Consider the following 18,716-nt stretch of genomic DNA (forward strand, 5'->3'; position numbering starts at 1 on the left):
GGTAGTCTCTCTCCAAAGGACTCAAATCAGACATGCAGTAATTTGGGGATTGCCTAAGGTGGCAAAATGATAGAATAAAAGAAAGGTCTATTATTTCTCTGCACAGTTTAACTCTCATCAAGGTATCCAGTCGATAATCAAAGAATCAGAATTAATGGCTGAAAGGAATAATTTACATGCTCGCCCACTCAACTTTTACATAGGTGGTTTGTTTTTGTTATATGTTATTTGTGTGTTGGGAAGATAATGCTTGGTTATTTGTGTTTAAAGTAATATAAATATTATTAAATGTATTTTCTTCTTAAGTAAGAGTTTGCATCGTTCATCCAAACTGGCAGGTAATTTCCAAATTTGAATGCCTTACAAGGAAGATACAGTTAACCATATAGGTAGGATATACTGTTTTATTTTGCTGCTCTGAGAAGACCTTTTAGCACACAAGTACAAGGGTGAGGACTGGCCACGATTACAAGCAGTTTCATTTCAATAAAAGACCATTGCAGTTAGGACTGCGATCACCAGGGAGAGCAACTACGGCACCTCTAGCCAATGCACTAGGAGTGGAACTGGTCAGCGGAGGTTTCAGCTCATTAATATGTATTTTCAACTCATGATTTACAACGTTAAGTGATTGCTGACCTTCTAAACTCAAAGGCAAATGTTGACATTTTCTCACTTTTTTTCAATTTTAAATTTATTTATTTTTTTTACAAATAGTTTATTGTCAAATTAGTTTCCACATAACACCCAGTGCTCATCCCCACAAGTGTCCTCCTCCCTGCCCATCCCCCCTCATCCATCCGTCCTCAGTTTTTGTCAGCATTCAAGAGTCTCTCATGGTTTGCCTCTCCCCCTTTCCCCCACCATTTCCCCCCTTCTTCTCCCCCTTGGTCCTCCGTCAAGTTCCTCCTAATCCTCCTATACGTGCAAACCTATGATATTTGTCCTTCTCTGCCTGACTTATTTCACTCAGCATAACACCCTCAAGGTCCATCCATGTTGCTACACATGGCCAGATTTCATTGTTTCTCATTGCCATGTAGTATTCCATGGTATAGATAAACCACATCTTCTTGATCCATTCATCAACAATAGCTAAAACATGGAAAGAGCCTAAGTGTCCATCAACGGACGAATGGATGGAAGAAAGAGTTTCTCATTTTTTTTAACCGAAGAAAATAGTGTGTGGAGTAAACTGATAAATTCTTTCTACTAAGTTATAATACCATGAACATATATTTCTCTCCCACTCCTCCCTCCCTCTCCTCCTTCCTTTCTCCTCTTCTCCTCCTTGGTCTCCTCCTCCTCCCCCTCTTCCTCTTCCTTCTTCTTTTTCTCCTCTCTCTCTCTCTACCTCCTTCCTTCCCTCTGCCTGGGAGGAAAAATTTCTTCTGCCCATTAACGTCCTTTTGGCTGGACCAAGACTCAAATTAACCAAAGACTGATTAACAAGAGAAAATCAAATTTAATTTCATATGTACAGGAAATCCATACAGACATGGAAATTCAAAACACAAGCAAAAGGAGGTATATAAATATCATCCTGAACTAAAGAGAAGGGGGTAGGGGTCTGGGACTCCAAAGGCAAGAAATGCAATTCACAGGAAGATGAAAAAGAGTAAATGTTTGGTAAACCAGTGTTTGTTGGGCCGCCCAGAAACAAAGGGCTACAAAGAACTTTGATCAAACAGGCCTTGCTAGGTTCCTCTCTGTTTATCATACATAGTTCGTATCATATAATGTAGTTCTCTGTGGTGACAGCTCTCTGATGGGACCAAGTCCTCCAGCCTTTTAGACAGTTGTTGGGGAAGTAAAGAGCTTTTCCTGAATCTACTAGGTTTTGATGGCCTTTAACTCAAAATAATCTTCATGCCAAAGTGTTCCAACTTGAGACAGTCTGCCCTCAGCCCCTACACTTCTTTCTTCTTTTTTCTGGTCTTTCTTTCCCTGTTCCTCCCCATCCTTCTTTCTTCTTCTCTAGCCGCACTCCACCCCCACCAAAATACTGCTTGCTTTCAAAATGTTGCCTTCATTTGCCACAAATAAACTGAACACCTACTTTCACATTGTCATTATGCGAGAAAGTACTGGAGCTCACCGTTCAGGCAGGTTTCTGCTTCAGGAGCCGTTGCCCATTGCTCTCAAGCTAGGACAGGAGATGGGCGGAGGTTTTACTAAAACAGAGAAGCGTCTTTGAGGACCTGCTCATTTCTTACCTGTTTTCTTTTCACTGCCACCCAACAGGAGAGTTGCAAACTGTAACTGAATGTTAGCCAAACCTACCTCTGTCCTGCACGCTGTTTCCAACAGCGCTCCAGATGGTCACCATGCTACCTGGAATGCTTTGAAGGAGGCGCGCGTCACATGACAACCATGGACAACAATCAAGGTCATAACAAGTGTGAGTTTTATACCTTGATCACAGCCACTTAAAAATCTGCAAGATCTAATATACATTAATTGCTCTCCGGATAAAGTTCTGAATCCTGCGTCTGCCCTTCAGCATGGCTCACGTGATGTGTGCTATCATTTTCATGGTTTAGAGTAAAATTTCTAGATTCTTTACGTGATGGAAATTTAGAAGATATGATTTCAAACTGGATGATTTCAAAATCGAGCCGGTGGCATGGCATTGGTGGTACAGTGTAGCTGCCTTCCAAAACGCAGCTTGTGGGTCAGAGTAGGAAAGGTTCTAATTTCTTCTTAAAAATTACACGTGGGCTCCCTTCTGAAATTCTGGCTTAACTGCATCATTTTATAATCCACATGTGGGGAAGCACCTCCCAGCAAGTCACAACAGGCGCCCACTTAGCAAAACATCTGCTGACCCTTGCAACTCACCAAGTATATCCAAGTATCAAATCCAAAAGCGAAGACAGGGCTTTTAATTCGTAGCTTTTTTATGTTAATGTTTTATTTCCCCCTTATGAATCTCATAGCTATTTCTTTATGTGCATTTTGCTCCTTTTAATCTGGTGGCAGCGCTATGAAATATCACAGGCGTTTCACTCAGTGTTTCTCTAACAAGCCAACCAGGTACAAACAGGATTTTTATATCCATTTGTAAATTTTAGTTGGGGGCAGCTGAGTTGAGAGAAGGAAAAATAAAAAGACAAATACTACATTTGTGTAAGGTTTAATTCACATCACTTGTACAATACTGTGCTGTTGGCATGTGTCTTAATAAATAGGCTTCAAAAAGAAATCATTGCAATGTGAAAATAGTTTCACTGAATTCACATGCTTTTTACTGTCCCCAGGTCTCAAAGTGGCTTTTAAAATGATTTCTCAGACTCTTAGCTCTATACTCCGTATTGGGATAGGATCCATTTCTCTGCCCTGCTCCCTAGAGTGGAGCTGGAGTGAAGGCAGGCTGAGACAGCTTGGCACCGTTCTAATCTAAAAGAGACCCCACTTGGGAGATTCACTACTGTTGCTAGAAAAAGGGAACATGAGAAATTCAAGTGTCAAAAGAGGCTGGGGAGTTTAAGCCTGAGACAAAACCCACCCACCTACCTACCTACCTACCTACCTTCCTATCTAACTAACTAGACTACAGGCAAGTCAAATCTGTTCATCCAACAAAAAATATTTGAGAGCCTACCGCAGCAAGCACTATTCAAGGCCCCAGAGATACAGCAGGGAAGAAAGTCAATGCTTCTATCAAGTTACTCTGTGGACTGTAATCTCCAAAATACACCTGGCAGCCTTGATACTCTCCAAATGATGCCATTTTCCCAAATAGGCCTGAATCAGGCCTGCTCTGAAACGGGTCACTCCCGACAAAGCTCAGTGTAGTGGAAGAGAAAGGAGTTTAACAAAAGCACACAATTATGAACCAAAACCTTTTCCTCTAGGAATGAGTTGCAGAGTTTCAATTTCTTAGTAGTTTCTTAGTTGTAAAATAACCACGGTCACCTCTCCTGCCAGCCTCCCAGTACATAATGACCCCCCAGCGAGGGACTGTGGATTCTGCAACAGCAACGCAAAGAACAAATGCTACCAGGAGTAGTAAACTACTTACTACTAGGCATTAGTAAACTAATGCCCACTGATCTTCCAAGAGTGGGAGAATCTTTTCCTACGGGGAGCCTGCTGTAGTTAGTGCTGCTTCCCGAATCAGCATGTCATCCCTGTGCAGGGGCCGTGCTCATCTCTGTGCTGCTCCCACTTCAGTATGTGTGCTGCCGAAGCGAGCACCCTGCGTAGTTCTGGCTTGTTCTCCCATTCGTCCCTTACCAGGTACCAGCTTCTTACTGCCCTCTGCTGGTTAAGTCTGAGGTCAGCCTTTTTAACCGGCTGTGATTTACCCAACTCTTTTACTAGACAAGTAAATAAACGTGCTTGGCCACGGAACATTAAATTTTTAAAAAACTTTATATTAGTGGTACTTAATGTTAACCCCGAGAGAGCCCTACACCATCATTTCATGTAAATATGTTTTCTTATTACAAAAGCAACACATGTTGAATGAAAAAAATAAGCAAAAGGTAAACCAAAATACCCACCTTTTCAGAAACAACCACTAAAACCTTGATGTATATTTATATTCTTTTTTTTTTTTACAAAATGTGGTCCTATCATACATTTTGAATATTGCCTTAAAAATATATTACCTGTCCTTCCGTATTGTCCATTTTTATGGCACTGTAATATCCCATTATGTAATTGAAACACCTCTTAATCATTCCCCTAGTTCAACCCACAAAAGTATTTCCAATAGTCCTGCGGTAAATCTAATGGCCATAATCACTCTTCTCTTTGTAATTGGCCAATAATGTGTGCTCTTAACTAAGGGCACTCTGAATGGATGCTTTATAATTATTCTCTCCCTTTATCATCAAAACCCCAAAAAGTTCATGGGACTTCTTGGGTTGGCAGGGTCCCGGGATGATTGACCACCAATGTCTCCACCTTTGCGTATTTCACAATCCAGTTTAGTTCACAAGGAGACTTGAAAGAGATGGAGCTTTTATTTGTAAAAGTACTTCTCTGTCTCCTCTCTGGCACTTCTCCTTTCCAAAGCCAATTTGCTGCGGAAATCAAACTAGGAATGTGGTGATGATGGTCAGTGACCAGGGAGCCAAAGAACAAAAGCAGGGGAATACTCAAGGGATCCTTCGTGCAAACCAGGAGGGAGCTAAGAAGAATGCCCCTTTGGGGTAGATACAGAACCCTCAGGCTACTCCTGCTCCCTCGCTTTTGAAACTTTCCAAGCAGCCAGATTGTACTGCAACTTCAAGCAGCAGACTGTGATTAGATTGCGCACGGTTTAGATAAAAAGCTGGCTTCAACACCTTGCTTGGGATAAAGCAGTTTGAATTCAGGTGTGCTTATACTGTCTGAAGCATAAACCATGTTTTTTTAGAAAGGACTCACAATTATTTTCTTGCCTGGGGAGCAAGCACCAGTCTGAATCCTTCCGAACGCTCTCGTGCGTTAATACATGGTCCAAGTCCCAAATACCGTAGCACCCTCTGAAAGAGGTGACCCCTCCGGCCCTGGCGCCTGGCCACCAGCAAGGAGCCAGGCCTCACCCACCAGGTTCCATACAGGAAGACGAGGGAACCTGGCGGCCTCGGTGTTGGACACCTCCTTACCCAGCCTCCATTGCTCCCGCTGGAATTTACTACTTCCGTTCTGGCTTGTGGATTGAGCCGAGGATCCTGGCTGGGAAGACAAGGTCCTTTTTACCCTTCCTTCCTTCTCAGCCTGTCCCATATTCAGTCTGGAGTGTTCAAAGCTATGATCTTGTTTCCTCTCCTTGGCTAAATATCCTCACCTTCCTCCAAGGGTCTCTGGAGTACAGAAGAGAAACTAAAAGCTTTCGTGTACTTAACAGATCTCTTAAATCTAACTGTACACACATCTAAAAAGAAGTTAACCTCCACTTTAAGGGCTACATTGGCCTTAACTGATTATTTTAACTTTTTTAGGACTTGTAACACCTCCACCTACATTAATCGTTGCATTGCCTCTACAATCCATTTGAAAATGAACAAATTCTTGTTTTTAACACACACCAACTTAATACAGCTCTTTTATTACAATTCCTCTGTGGATGTCCTGGTTCATTTTTTAAAAGCATTTTTGCTTACCAAAAATACATGCAAATGAAATCTTAATAAAATTAGGACCAAGCAAAAACAACAAAGTAAAAACAAAGTTAAGGACAAAGAAAATGGAGTATTTGGCTTGGAGATTTCTTATAGCCAAAGTGAACAGGAATGCTGAGTGTCACGGACCACGAGAGCAAGAAAATAGTATAAAGTCCCTGGCTCGGGTATGTTTGGGTTCAGGTGGTTAGTCCTCAAGATTCTGAGTGCACATAGCAACTGGTTACACAAAACTATCATTTTCCCCAGTGAACAATGAAGACGTCTGTTTGGCAGTTCACCATGGCTGAGCTCCCTTGTGAATCCTGTAGAAGCTACACAGACCAGTCACACCTGCTACATTTCACTGGGTTTCGAGGAGTAGGAGACTGCCAGGTACAGAGAAAACTGCTCTCCAGCAGAATGAGCTCATAGATGAACTACAAACCAGAGGGCTGTGTGGACTAACTGAAGCTAGCAGTGACTCACAGTAGTGGAGAGGCTACTGCAATCATTTGAAGTCTACAGGAGCCTACTGTACCTAGACAAGGTAGGAGGCGCTGAGGATGCCCAAGATCTCTGCTTTGGAGAATTGGCACAAAGTAGACATCGATGCTCAGTGCACAGCTTCACATACACCATTCAATAACTATGTTCTTCTAACTGAAAACTTGAAGTTCATTGAAGCATACAAAACTTGAGGTACAAATGGGTGTTGGTGGGAGGCTCCCTAGCGTACACAATTTGCCTAGAGTGAATCAAACATTAAAACTGATTGGAAACGTGTAGCAACATGGATGGACCTTGAGGGTGTTATGCTGAGCGAAATAAGTCAGGCAGAGAACAAATATGTTTGCACGTATAGGAGGATTAGGAGGAACTTAACGGAGGACCATGGGGGAGAAGGGAGGAAATGGTGGGGGAAAGGGAGGCAAACCATGAGAGACTCTTGAATGCTGAGAAACTGAGGACTGATGGATGTGGGGGGAAGGGGGGAGATGGGCATGGAGGAGGGCACTTGTGGGGATGAGCATTGGGTGTTATATGGAAACTAATTTGACAATAAACTATTTGTAAAAAAAAAAAAAACTGATTGGAAACAAAAGGAATCTGCTGCAGGTGAGGATGTCGCAGGAAGGCTGCACAGAAGTAAACAGGACCACAGGCAAAACCTGCTTGTTACAATGGATAGAAGCAAAAGGGGCTGAGTGTTGAGTGTGGCCAAGGTTAAATATGGACAAAATTATTCTATAAAATGCCAGCAAGAGGTCAAGAGAGCTGTGAAGCTACTGTTTGACCAGAAAGAGGTCTTGGGGAATACACACATTTTAGCTGAGAACAGAATACCAAAAAAAAGGGGGGGGAGGGGGGAATGGAAACCACCTTTAGAAGGATTTTGAGGGGCCATTGTTAAGGTACTACTTAAGAGGTGTAGGATCAAGTGTAGAATATTCCCTACAGATTTGACGGTTTTGCAGCTGAAGGGACAGTAAATATGGAAAATACCAAAAAAAAAAAAAAAAAAAAAGTCCTGTGTGAGGTCAGTGGGACAGAATATTCAGATTAGCATCTGTGAAAAAACCAGAAATGCCGAGTGCCGCACTCCAACATGACCATTTTCCTTCGCAGGAACTACACTTCACATACACCATCACACCTAAGAAAACACTTGAAAGATCGGGTTTTTCCTACTGCAACAGTGCCAGACACGAGGTGTGCTTCAGATGCTAACCGAAGCCAGAATTCAAAGCAAATATAAATCCTTAAGTACCAGATAGGTCTGCTTGACATTTGTCAGCTTGACCTCACACTACATTATCTTAAGGAAACTATCCATGATGCTTCATAATTTAATTGGATCAAGAACCTTCCATTTGAGGCCATACACCTCACCACTGAAAACAGCATATGGAGGACAACCAGCCTTTAAGGATACCAGAGGTTACAGACCTAAGTGAAGGCAGACCTTAGGTGAGGGCTTAACCCTGTGAAATTTCCAACATGCAACGAAAATGTAAGTGAATATTCAAAACCACATCTGGGGCACCTGGGCGGCTCAGAGCAGAACGGTGTGGAGCCTGCTTGGGATCCCCTCTGCCCCTGCTTGGCCTGTCTCCTAAACTTAAACCAAACAGATCTGGCTCCCGGAAATGTATACCAATACTGGGAAACTACAGGAGATAAACTCCAAGTATCCCCATAGAACAATTTACATGGAATTCTGATGACAAAACTTGCCGTGATCCTACCTGGCTCAGTAATTCAAGCTCACACCAACATAATCAACTTGCTAATACATGGGTCATCACTAGCTCTCCCCCTGCAGGCTGGGACCCAAGTATATTGAAGCACAGAACACTTAGTGCGACCTTCAATCTGCTGTCAAGAGCTGTAAAGAAACACCCACTGTGACCAGCCTAAGCCCGTTTCTTCGGGTCCTCGGCTCTTCTACTCTAGTCTCAGTTGGGATAAATGCGCACCCCACCCCCCAAAAACTCTGGCTGTCAAACTAATCACTGCAAAGCTAACTTTACTTAGGTCATTCTGTCTTCAGTTGTCAACACTGAAGTTACTTAATGGTTAGAGTAGGCTTTCATTTAGAAACCAAGAGACATATAACCTGTTTCTAGTTACCTGACTAATTTTATAATGATTAGCTTTTGTTCCATTAACAAAGACCTTATTTTACTGTCCCAAATAAAAAACAGGTGAGGAACAAGAATCAAGTTTTTTTATTTGTTCATTTCTTGCATTTGAAGTATTCCTCAATGACATCCTTGGCCTGAGACTCTTTGCCGTAGTCCTAAAAAATAAAAAGCAATTTTTTTTTTACTAACATTTAAAACTGTACCAAATTGTTAGCACTATTTATGGGAAGTTTTACAAAATTACTTCATGTCTTATGAAAATGTTTCCCATCGCTAAAATTTCTTGTAGCCATTTTCAGGGACCTTAATGACTTCAATGTCTTTAAGGCTCGTAACATGGCATTACTATTGCCAGCGTTTTTTTAAGTTTCTGCAGAAACACATTCAGCTAAGCAGATTCATTGGCTGGCTTAATTACAGCCTATTATTTTCCTTTGCTGAAAGACAAGAATGGACTTTGAATGTTGAAAATCAGATCTCTTTCCTGAGGAGGTTCTGGACTTTTAACGATTAAAGCTCAATACAGAATTATGCAGTCTCCCCGCACAACCTTCAGAGACAAAAACAGACTTACCTTAACCACCACACAACTGCAACCAACCACTTTACGGGGTTTCCCCTCTCTGTCAATTTTACAGAGGCCGACCCATTCCCCGAGCTTCTTGTTGTCATCAACCTATTGGAGGAAATTAAAGACAAAACCAATCACTGTATTAGCAGACATGAACAGCTATGGACAATCAATCGAATACAGAAGGTGGCTGTAGTCAGACAGGGTGACATGGCAGTCTCCTCACAGCAGTTCAGTAGAGGGAGCCAGTTGTCATCATGCACAGCACCAGAATCACCTGTAAGCACTCCATCTCCTCTACCAACACCAGTTAGCAATCCGTTCTGCAGCAATTCAGAGAAATGGATAACGTACCTTAATGAGGTTGATTTGGTGCTCAGCACAAAGAGCCTCCACCAACTTGACATACATCGGCTCATCACAGTTGGACGCAAGCACACAGAGATGGGCTTGGCGCCTGAAATGCAAAATCCAGTAGAAACCAAAACTCAAGTCTGAGTCTACTACTTACTACCAACACTTTTAATCATCGCAATGGCTACACTGGCAAAACACAAGCAGCACACCCACCGGACAACACAGCTGCTTCAGTCTGAGAAACCTGTCGAAGAGCATACACAGTCCTGCATCTAAAGAGCCACCAGACCTGCAGAACTCCCTAAAAATACTAAATTTACGCAAAACCAGTTTACCCATTTGTGGCCAAAGCAAAATCATCTTTTCCTGCAAGCCACTTAGGCATGTAAAAGGTGAGGCACAGACTACCATTAGCGCGGTTACTGGCCTCGAAACTGAACACTGCAGCATTGCCGCTGCACCAACAGGGCAGGAGATTCTCACCAGGACCCGAGGGGCTTCCAACAGGGAGTGCTACTCCCACTGGGTTCAAGAGGCCAATCTACACAACAGCGAACTAAACTTAAACATTTAATCTGGCTATTAGAAATGCTCAAATTGCACGGATACTCTGCTGAAATAGTGAACACATAGTTGTCTTGCCAACTTAAACAACCTGGAAACTAAACGGATGTTTTTCACAAATATTTCACTCTTAGGTTGATTTCTACGGCTACTACTTTCTGAATTCATTTAAGTCTAGGTGCTTCTGCACCATTAGCTTGAAATTCGCCAATACAACTTAACAAGGATACCTACCTGTCCTTTAGTGTGAAATTAGCCCCACAAGCCACAGGTTTGTCAGACTATTAGGTTTCACTCATAGAGAGAGTGAAGGGGTATCCGACAATTTTAAGTCATCATTCAAACACTGTAGTCTTGCTTTAAGAACAAAGTGCTCATTCCCACTCCAAACCCCACAAACTGGAAGTGGGCTACATAGATCTGAGTTCTGATACCTTTTCCTAGGTTTCCTGTAGAACGGATGCCATTCAGAACTTTTGTGCTAACACCGTTAACTCCACGCTTTCTTTCCTTGGCTGCAGTTTTGTTCCGGTTTCAACAACCCACAGTATTGAGACTGATACACGTACTTGTCTAAGGCTTTGGCAGCTTCACGAATTCCACGTGCTAGGCCATCGTGGATGAGGGCGGTCTTCAGCACCTCTTGCAAAGCAGTATTCACGTCCATTACACCTCCAGCAGCAATGCTAAAACGGAGCAAGTCAAAACCATCACTAAATTCCCCACACACCAGACGCCTTGGACTCAACAATCACAAAGGCCCTTAAGGCGCCGCCGCTGACCCTGAAACTTCACAGCAGGCTCGCTGCCCATGCCTATCCCCGCCCCACGACTTCGACCCTGAGCTCACCCTTCCTCGGCCATGGCGGTGGGTTACGGATGGAGCCGAATCTTGACCGCACTGTAATACGAAAAAAAAGAAAAATTAGGACAAGAAAATTAAGACACCAGTTGGCTAAACAGCTCGGGGCAGGCTCAATCTCGGCCTAAAGGACCACACCACCATCCCAAACCCGCGCAACTCACCCCGAGCCTCCGCCTCCGCGCGACCCGGCGGCGGCAGGGAAAGAGATCGTACGCGCCCGCATGACGGTATTTAAGGGCTTCCCAGGACCCACCCTGGGCGCATGTGCACTCCCTTTCATGAAAGAGGTGGCTCTGGTGGTGCCGGGCCTTGAGAATTTCTGTTTCCGGATTGAGGCCACTCCGACACAAGAGTATTCCTAGACTTCTGACTCTGCGCGGCCGGTCATTGTTACGCGCAACAGGCACCACCGCGGGCAGCCTCACGTCGTCCTTCCCTGCCGGGGGCGTGGCCTACGGAGGCCCAGAGAGCTCGTTCTAAGGAGCGCGAGAAGGGCCAAGCGCGCTTCTGTGTGGTCTTCTTAGCTCCCTGGAGCCTTGCCTTACTCATTAAGTCAGTACATTGTGATTTCCTGTCGACCCCATCAACTAGGCCTTCCTATGCCGCACGCTTTCGCGTCGATTCTAGGTTACTCTAAATGTCTGCGAATGTGTCGTTTTGTGCGTGATCCTTGTTTGTTGTGAAACGAGAGCCAGCACGTTTTCACTATTAAGTACACCGCAAATTCTTTCCCGGCGTTGTGTAACTAAAGCGGAACCTCTGATTAGGTGGTTAGTTAGTTTCTAAATCCAGCTGGTTCTAAGTTAGGTTTTGTTGTTTTGGTTTTGTTTTTAACGCTAGATTGTTCCCTAAATTCGTAAACCCGCGCAAATCCGGATTCAGTAGGTGCATTTTATTAGGTGCATTTAAAACGTATGTGCCAAACACAGGAACTGGGTTCGGAATTTAGTAAGGAGAGAACATAGTCTTTGAGAAAAACGGCATTAATTAAGCCATGTGGGGCTGGGAGAGTTAGTGGAATCTGAGAACCCTGAAACTGAGACTTTTACCGGAGGCAGCATTTTGAATTTTAAATTGATTGGTCATTCTCCTGTCCCCATTTCAAAACGCGGGTATATGAAGTACAGCAGCATATCATCAGTAGTATTTTTTCTTTTTTTTTTTTTTAACTTCCTCTCCTGATAAGCCCCCAAGCCTGTTGTTGCAAGACTTTTTTTTTTTTTGGTGGTATGTTCAACAAATGTGTAATTATCTAAACTTAATAAAAGTTAATATGCTAAGGATTAGGTTTCATATTAGATCTTATATCAATCCCATTGATTAAGAGATCCCAAGTTTTAAAAAATTAACTTTTTATTAATTTTTGAGAGACAGGCAGAGTGCGAGCAGCTGAGGGGCAGAGAGAGAGGGAGATACAGGATCCGAAGCAGGCTCCAGGCTCTGAGCTGTCAGCATAGGGCCCGGCCCGATGCAGGGCTCCAACCCATGAACAGTGAGATTGTTACCTGAGCCAAAGTCCCACATTCAACCAACTAAGCCACCCAGGGGCCCCTAAATCTTTTTTTTAATGTTTATTTTTGAGAGAGAGAGCGCTCACATGCACGCACGGGAGAGGGGTAGAGAGAGAGGATGACAGGGTCTGAAGTGGGCTCCACGCTGACAGCAGAGAGCCAGATGTGGGGTTTGAACTCATGAACTGTGAGATAATGGCCTGAGCCTGAACCGACACTTAACCAACTGAACCACGGAGGCGCCCCAAAAACCCAAATGTTAGAATGTGAGAATTTGGTAAAAACTGAAGATACATAAAAGACGAAAATAATCATTTCCAAACAATGTATTTACATGGGGGAAAACCTTTTAGCTTATGTTGTTGATTTCTGTCTTCTGACAGCTGGTAGTCTAAAATATCATGGGCCTATGCCTTAATGTTTCATCTTATAAATACATTTTCTATAAGTTATAAGCGTCTCTCCTTAAAACCAGAGCTCGCTCGCTCTCTCTCGCTCTCTCTCTCTTTCTCTCTCTATATATGTATTTTAATTCTAGTAATATAGCTGTTTCTAATCCCAGAAATGAGCTTAAAGGACACACTGGTGATTCAAGGAATCTTTAATGTAAATTCTCCTAGTTCACTTGTTTAGGGTTACCTGCTTTCAATTTTAGATACTGCCAAAAGTGGAAGACAGTATTACATAAAGACTAAAGGCCAGAGTCACCGATTATAATACTTCTAGACTATACCCCAGTCTGAATCTGAAATATACATGAAAAATAAATTTTGAGGTTTGCTTTAGGAACAATAAATCAGTAATTTTGTTTAGTATTTTCTATATGCCAATTGATGTGCTAAATTATGTATTTTCTCCCTTGATCACCCTTGAGAGCCTATGTGGCAACAGGAAATATTAGCCTCCTTAACAAAGTACCAAAACAAGCTCAGAGACTTGTTCAAGATCACACAGCTGGTCAATAAGGAAGCTGGTATTTTAGCCCAGTGGGCTTCAAAGCTCATGCTTCCAACCCTTCACCCCTTCGGATGATTGCCCAAATGTGGATGAGAGATCACAGAATTCAACAATGACTCTTCACTTCTCACGTTGAGAATGATGTAACTGGTTCTACTTCACTGTGCTAAAAAGTTGGATAGCGGGAGAAAGGGAATATTGCAGCCTCAGGCAGAAAAAGAGAGCAGTAGAAATTTGGGTTTTGGATCTAAGTGCAGATGCTGTATCGTTTGCTATAGCTGCCATAACAAAGTATCAAAAGCTGGGGGACTTAAACCACAGAAAGTTATTATGTCACAGTTCTGAAGGCAAGCAGTCTGGAATCCTGTGTCTGCAGAGTTGCTTTCTTCTAGGGCTGTGAGGGGGGTTACTGTTCATGCCTTTCTCCTTGGTTCTGGAGGTTTGCCAGAAACTTTAGTGTTCCCTGGCTGTGACAGAATGAAACACCAACATTCACATGATGGTCTCCTTGTCTCTATGTCCAAAATTTTCTTTTCTTTTTTTAAAGTAGGCTTCACACCTTGTGTGGAGCCCAACACAGGGCTTGAACTCACGAACCTCGGATCAAGACCTGGACTGAGATCAAGAGTCAGATGCCTAACCAACTGAGGCACCTGGGTCCCCCCAAAGTTTTCATTTTTATAAGGATACTAGTTATCTTGAATTAAGGGTCCTCCATATTCTGGTATGACCTCATCTTAACTAATTACATCTTGAACAGCCCGATTTCCAAATAGTATTGACTTGAGGTGCTGGAGATTAAGACTTGACCATATGTATTTTGAGGGACCACAATTCAGTGAATATCAGATGTCAAAGGACAAAGAGATGTAGGACAGATTAAATGGTACAAAAGGTCTTTGAGTTGAAGGGCATCAAGCTTAGTTGGAAGACCAGAGCTGGGAAGGGAAGCTGGGCCAGGGCGCATTAAAGATTTTATATCATGGAGCAATGCGGACCAGCTGAGCTGAGTCCAAATTTCAACTTACCTTGTAGCCTTGGGCAAATTGCTTACTTTTCTGAGCCAACCAAATTGTGATAATACTGTAATATTGTTGTGAGGATTCCATGGGATCGTTGTTTAAAGTGTTTGCCACTATAGTTATTATCTTATAGAGAACTTCATATGAAAATACTATGTATGGAAAGGTTCTTAAATATTACTTTCTCCTGCCCCAAACCACACAGCACTTCAGTAGAATGATTTGCATGTTGGCATCACTAAACTAATGTGTACTGAAATGAACACATCGAATGTAAAAGTTTAAAGAAGTAACTGTGTAGATAGCACACCTAAAAGAAAGCCATGTGGAGAACTACAGGCATAAATTAACATCTCTTATGAATTAGTTGGAGGCTTAGGGCATCCCAGGAAACCACTATTAATTTGAAAACTTTAAAAATGTCCCCACCTTTGGGGGTTGAAGAAAAGCCCAATGGTTGGAAATGGCGGCTAAGAAATAGGAGAAAACTCAGGAAATATTATCCTGCCATAGCTCAGGAACGTATAGGTCTAGTCTTGGCTTACATAGCATGCAGTTTTAAACTTACTGCAGAAAATTAATTGTAGCTGAAGAAAGGTTTGGGCCAAAGAAGATAGAATCCTAGTACATGAAGGGAAAAATCAAAGGAGAAAGATTGGTCAGAGGAAGAGAATAAAAAAGAAAATAAGGAACTAGATGAATAAGAATGGAATGAATTCATACAGACTGTAGGTAGTAGCTTGTAGTTAATATGTGAGGCCTTTAATTGGAAAATCTAGCTTATTAAGGGGGAAAAGTAGTGATAGGGAAGAATGAGGCTAGGTGATTGAAAAGCTAAGTATGGAGGCGCCTGGGTGGCTCAGTCAGCCATTTGACTTTGGCTCAGGTCATGATCTTTGGTTCAGGTCATGACTTTGGCTCAGGTTTGTGGGTTCAAGCCCCACGTCGGGCTCTGTGCTTACAGATTGGAGCCTGGAGCCTGCTTCAGATTCTGTGTCTCCCTCTCTCTGCCCCTTCCCCATGCTCTGTTTCTCTCTGTCTCAAAAATAAATAAACATTTTTTTTTTAAAAAAACTAAGTATGAAGCCTATGTTAATAATAGCTTATATATTTGGAGGGTTTTGTGTGAATCTCGTCCAACTTTTCATAAGTCTTCCTGAGAACATTTTCTCAGTCCTTGTGTTTATTGCTTCCCAGAGTTGTTTGTGTGCTATAGCTGCTTGCTAGAGGGCTGCTGCAGAATTTGTGTGAACTAAACATACTGAGGAAGGTAATTAGAGATAATACTTAATGTTGATGAATAATCTAATTGTAAACCAGCAACACAGGTAATTTATAAAGGAAAAAGAGTAATGGCCAATAGAGCAGACCCTAAATTAACATTAAATGTCTTCACTCGGGATACAAGGAGGACTGGAGTGTGTAGGACTTCAGCCCTCAATGCTGCTTTCTCTAGACTACTTCTGCTGTTTCCTGGGTAAGATTTAGTTTGAAAAATGGGGCCTGATGCTCTAAAATGTGTTTGACAACTGNGATTGGAGCCTGGAGCCTGCTTCAGATTCTGTGTCTCCCTCTCTCTGCCCCTTCCCCATGCTCTGTTTCTCTCTGTCTCAAAAATAAATAAACATTTTTTTAAAAAAAAACTAAGTATGAAGCCTATGTTAATAATAGCTTATATATTTGGAGGGTTTTGTGTGAATCTCGTCCAACTTTTCATAAGTCTTCCTGAGAACATTTTCTCAGTCCTTGTGTTTATTGCTTCCCAGAGTTGTTTGTGTGCTATAGCTGCTTGCTAGAGGGCTGCTGCAGAATTTGTGTGAACTAAACATACTGAGGAAGGTAATTAGAGATAATACTTAATGTTGATGAATAATCTAATTGTAAACCAGCAACACAGGTAATTTATAAAGGAAAAAGAGTAATGGCCAATAGAGCACACCCTAAATTAACATTAAATGTCTTCACTCGGGATACAAGGAGGACTGGAGTGTGTAGGACTTCAGCCCCCAATGCTGCTTTCTCTAGACTACTTCTGCTGTTTCCTGGGTAAGATTTAGTTTGAAAAATGGGGCCTGATGCTCTAAAATGTGTTTGACAACTGTGGTTTTTATTAGAGAACCATTGGAATAAAAACAGAACCACTCCTGTCCTTAGAACTAGAGCTATATATTAAAGGGGAAAAAACCGGTTCACATAACCGGTTCTAATGCCAACAGTGAAGTTAAAGAGCAGACAGATGATTCAAGAATTAGTTATGTCGATTCTCCTCTCCGTCGTTTTCTGACTGTAGCTTTGGTCAAAATACTTTTAGTCTCTGATCCTCAAGTACCTCATCTGCAAAATATAATAGAATGAGATGTTATTAAAGACTCTTTTGGTTTGGCCAATCTATTTCATCATCTTGAAACAATAATTTTAACTTCTAATAAAAGTTGAACCTCTATGTGGTCTGCTGTATTCATAAACTGAAATCATATGACTTCAGCACATGACACTGAGCTATAGCTGATGCCAACTTTCCTCCTTTGTATCCAGGCTATAGATGATGTCTTTATTTGTAAATGGTGGCTGTTGCTTTTTTTTTTTTTTTTGTATTAGGACTAGAAAGCACATTCATTGAAAAGTCTCATGAGGCAGTGCTTTTCAAACTAACTGAGTATATGGGGATTTTTCACCCAATGCATCACAGGTTATTAGCTTAATAAAATACAACATAACTACTAGGAGGTTCTGCAAGACTAAACATCTTGCAGATAACAAATGTAAGCCTAAAAAATTTTTAAACACCTACCTAAAGATTCTGAACAATAACCAAAGGTAGACAGAACTGGGGCATGGGGTGTGAGGGTAGGGGTGATCAATACTTGAAAAAAAAAGAGCTTTGGCTAGATTCCCATTTTTATGGCTTCGGTATAAGGGCAGACCCCAAACAGTGCCACATGGGGCAACTAATAGTCAAAATTTGTCAGTTTTACTTCCTGACAAACCAGAGGGCAGAGTTTAGAATAACCACAGCTACTGGAAATGGAGAGGAGGGGAAAATCCCAGAAAGACTCAGAAGGGGGAGGCCAATATTTTGTGTATTAACTCTGCCTAAATCTCTGTCTGGCTTTTGAACTACATATACATGGAGAAGACCCCTAGCAGCATATCCAGGGCTAAACAAAATGCATGGCAATTTCAGCTGCTTCCCATTGGCGAAACAGGTACAAGGTTTGAATCAAGGCAGGTGAACTGTTGGTGAATTTTCTTTTAATCACTATTATCACAAAGAATACAACAGAATCCAGTGTCCCTGTGATATATTACTTATGATGTGCTTGATATGATATAAAGTTGTTGCATATACTAAGAAACAGGAAAACATGACTCATGCATAAGAAAAAGGGCAGTATGGAAACTGAGTCCATAATCAAAATGCCGGGGCACCTCAGTGGCTCGGTCAGTTATGTGTCTGACTCTTGATATCAGCTCAGGTCTTGATTTCAGGGCTGTGAGTTCACATCCCACATTGGGCTCTGTGCTGGCACGGAGCGAAAACAAACAACCAAACAAAATAAGCAAAATGTTAAAGTATAGAGAAGCATTTTAAAGCATATATTAAAAATGTGCTCCTGGATGTAAAAAAAAAAAATAATAATAACTTCCACAGTGAATGAGCAAATAGGAAAAGTATAAACTATAAAAGAGGATCAAATAGAAGTTTGATAATTGAAAAACAAGATGTGAGACATTTACCGGAAGGGCTAGCAATAGACTGAAGATGACCAAAGCAGGACTCAATGAATGTTCAGCTAGATCAGTCTGAAATCATCCAACTTGAAGAACAGGGAGAAAAACTAACTAGAGCTGCAATGATCTGTGGGACAAAATAAAAAATTCTAACATACATGTAATTAAATACATATTTCTAACACATATGCAATTGGAGTATATGCAATCAGGCAAAAGAATGAAATAGAAAAAAATACTTGAAAAAATAATGTCCAAAAGCTTCCAAAACATTATGAAACACATGTATTTACAGATTCAAGAAGCTCAGTGAAACCCAAGAATACAAATACATATATACCTAGACACATATAGGTGAACTATTAAAACTCAAAGATAAAGAGAAATTCCAAAA

General features: G+C 41.8%; 1 protein-coding gene and 4 non-coding genes across 5 annotated transcripts; all 5 read right to left on the reverse strand.

Annotated features, from left to right (window-relative positions):
* Positions 1-4,096: 4,096 nt before the first annotated feature.
* LOC144241619 (U6 spliceosomal RNA) lies at positions 4,097-4,200 on the reverse strand. The gene has a single exon (XR_013338131.1). It is a non-coding gene; the product is annotated as a U6 spliceosomal RNA (small nuclear RNA).
* A 4,608-nt stretch (positions 4,201-8,808) lies between these two features.
* RPS12 (ribosomal protein S12) lies at positions 8,809-11,359 on the reverse strand. The gene is made up of 6 exons (XM_077776094.1): positions 11,262-11,359; positions 11,086-11,136; positions 10,805-10,921; positions 9,669-9,771; positions 9,318-9,419; positions 8,809-8,898 (listed from the first exon to the last, which is right to left on the reverse strand). Exons 2-6 carry the CDS (start codon positions 11,097-11,099, stop codon positions 8,836-8,838), a joined length of 399 nt encoding a protein of 132 aa, XP_077632220.1. The 5' UTR covers positions 11,100-11,136; positions 11,262-11,359; the 3' UTR covers positions 8,809-8,835.
* Positions 9,025-9,155, reverse strand: LOC144241624 (small nucleolar RNA SNORA33). The gene has a single exon (XR_013338134.1). It is a non-coding gene; the product is annotated as a small nucleolar RNA SNORA33 (small nucleolar RNA).
* Positions 9,504-9,580, reverse strand: LOC144241626 (small nucleolar RNA SNORD100). The gene has a single exon (XR_013338136.1). It is a non-coding gene; the product is annotated as a small nucleolar RNA SNORD100 (small nucleolar RNA).
* Positions 10,507-10,580, reverse strand: LOC144241623 (small nucleolar RNA SNORD101). Its single transcript, XR_013338133.1, has one exon. It is a non-coding gene; the product is annotated as a small nucleolar RNA SNORD101 (small nucleolar RNA).
* Positions 11,360-18,716: the final 7,357 nt, after the last annotated feature.

Source organism: Crocuta crocuta, unplaced genomic scaffold, assembly GCF_008692635.1.
Source record: "Crocuta crocuta isolate KB4526 unplaced genomic scaffold, BGI_CrCroc_1.0 scaffold25, whole genome shotgun sequence".
Classification (NCBI taxonomy): domain Eukaryota; kingdom Metazoa; phylum Chordata; class Mammalia; order Carnivora; family Hyaenidae; genus Crocuta; species Crocuta crocuta.

What these genes read in the sequence shown, in the direction of transcription:
- RPS12 (XM_077776094.1), bottom strand. An exon ending in GCTGCCAAAGCCTTAGACAA is followed by an intron (nt 9,772 to 10,804) that starts GTACGTGTATCA and finishes TTTGCATTTCAG; the next exon opens with GCGCCAAGCCCATCTCTGTG. An exon ending in GCAGTTGTGTGGTGGTTAAG is followed by an intron (nt 8,899 to 9,317) that starts GTAAGTCTGTTT and finishes TTTATTTTTTAG; the next exon opens with GACTACGGCAAAGAGTCTCA.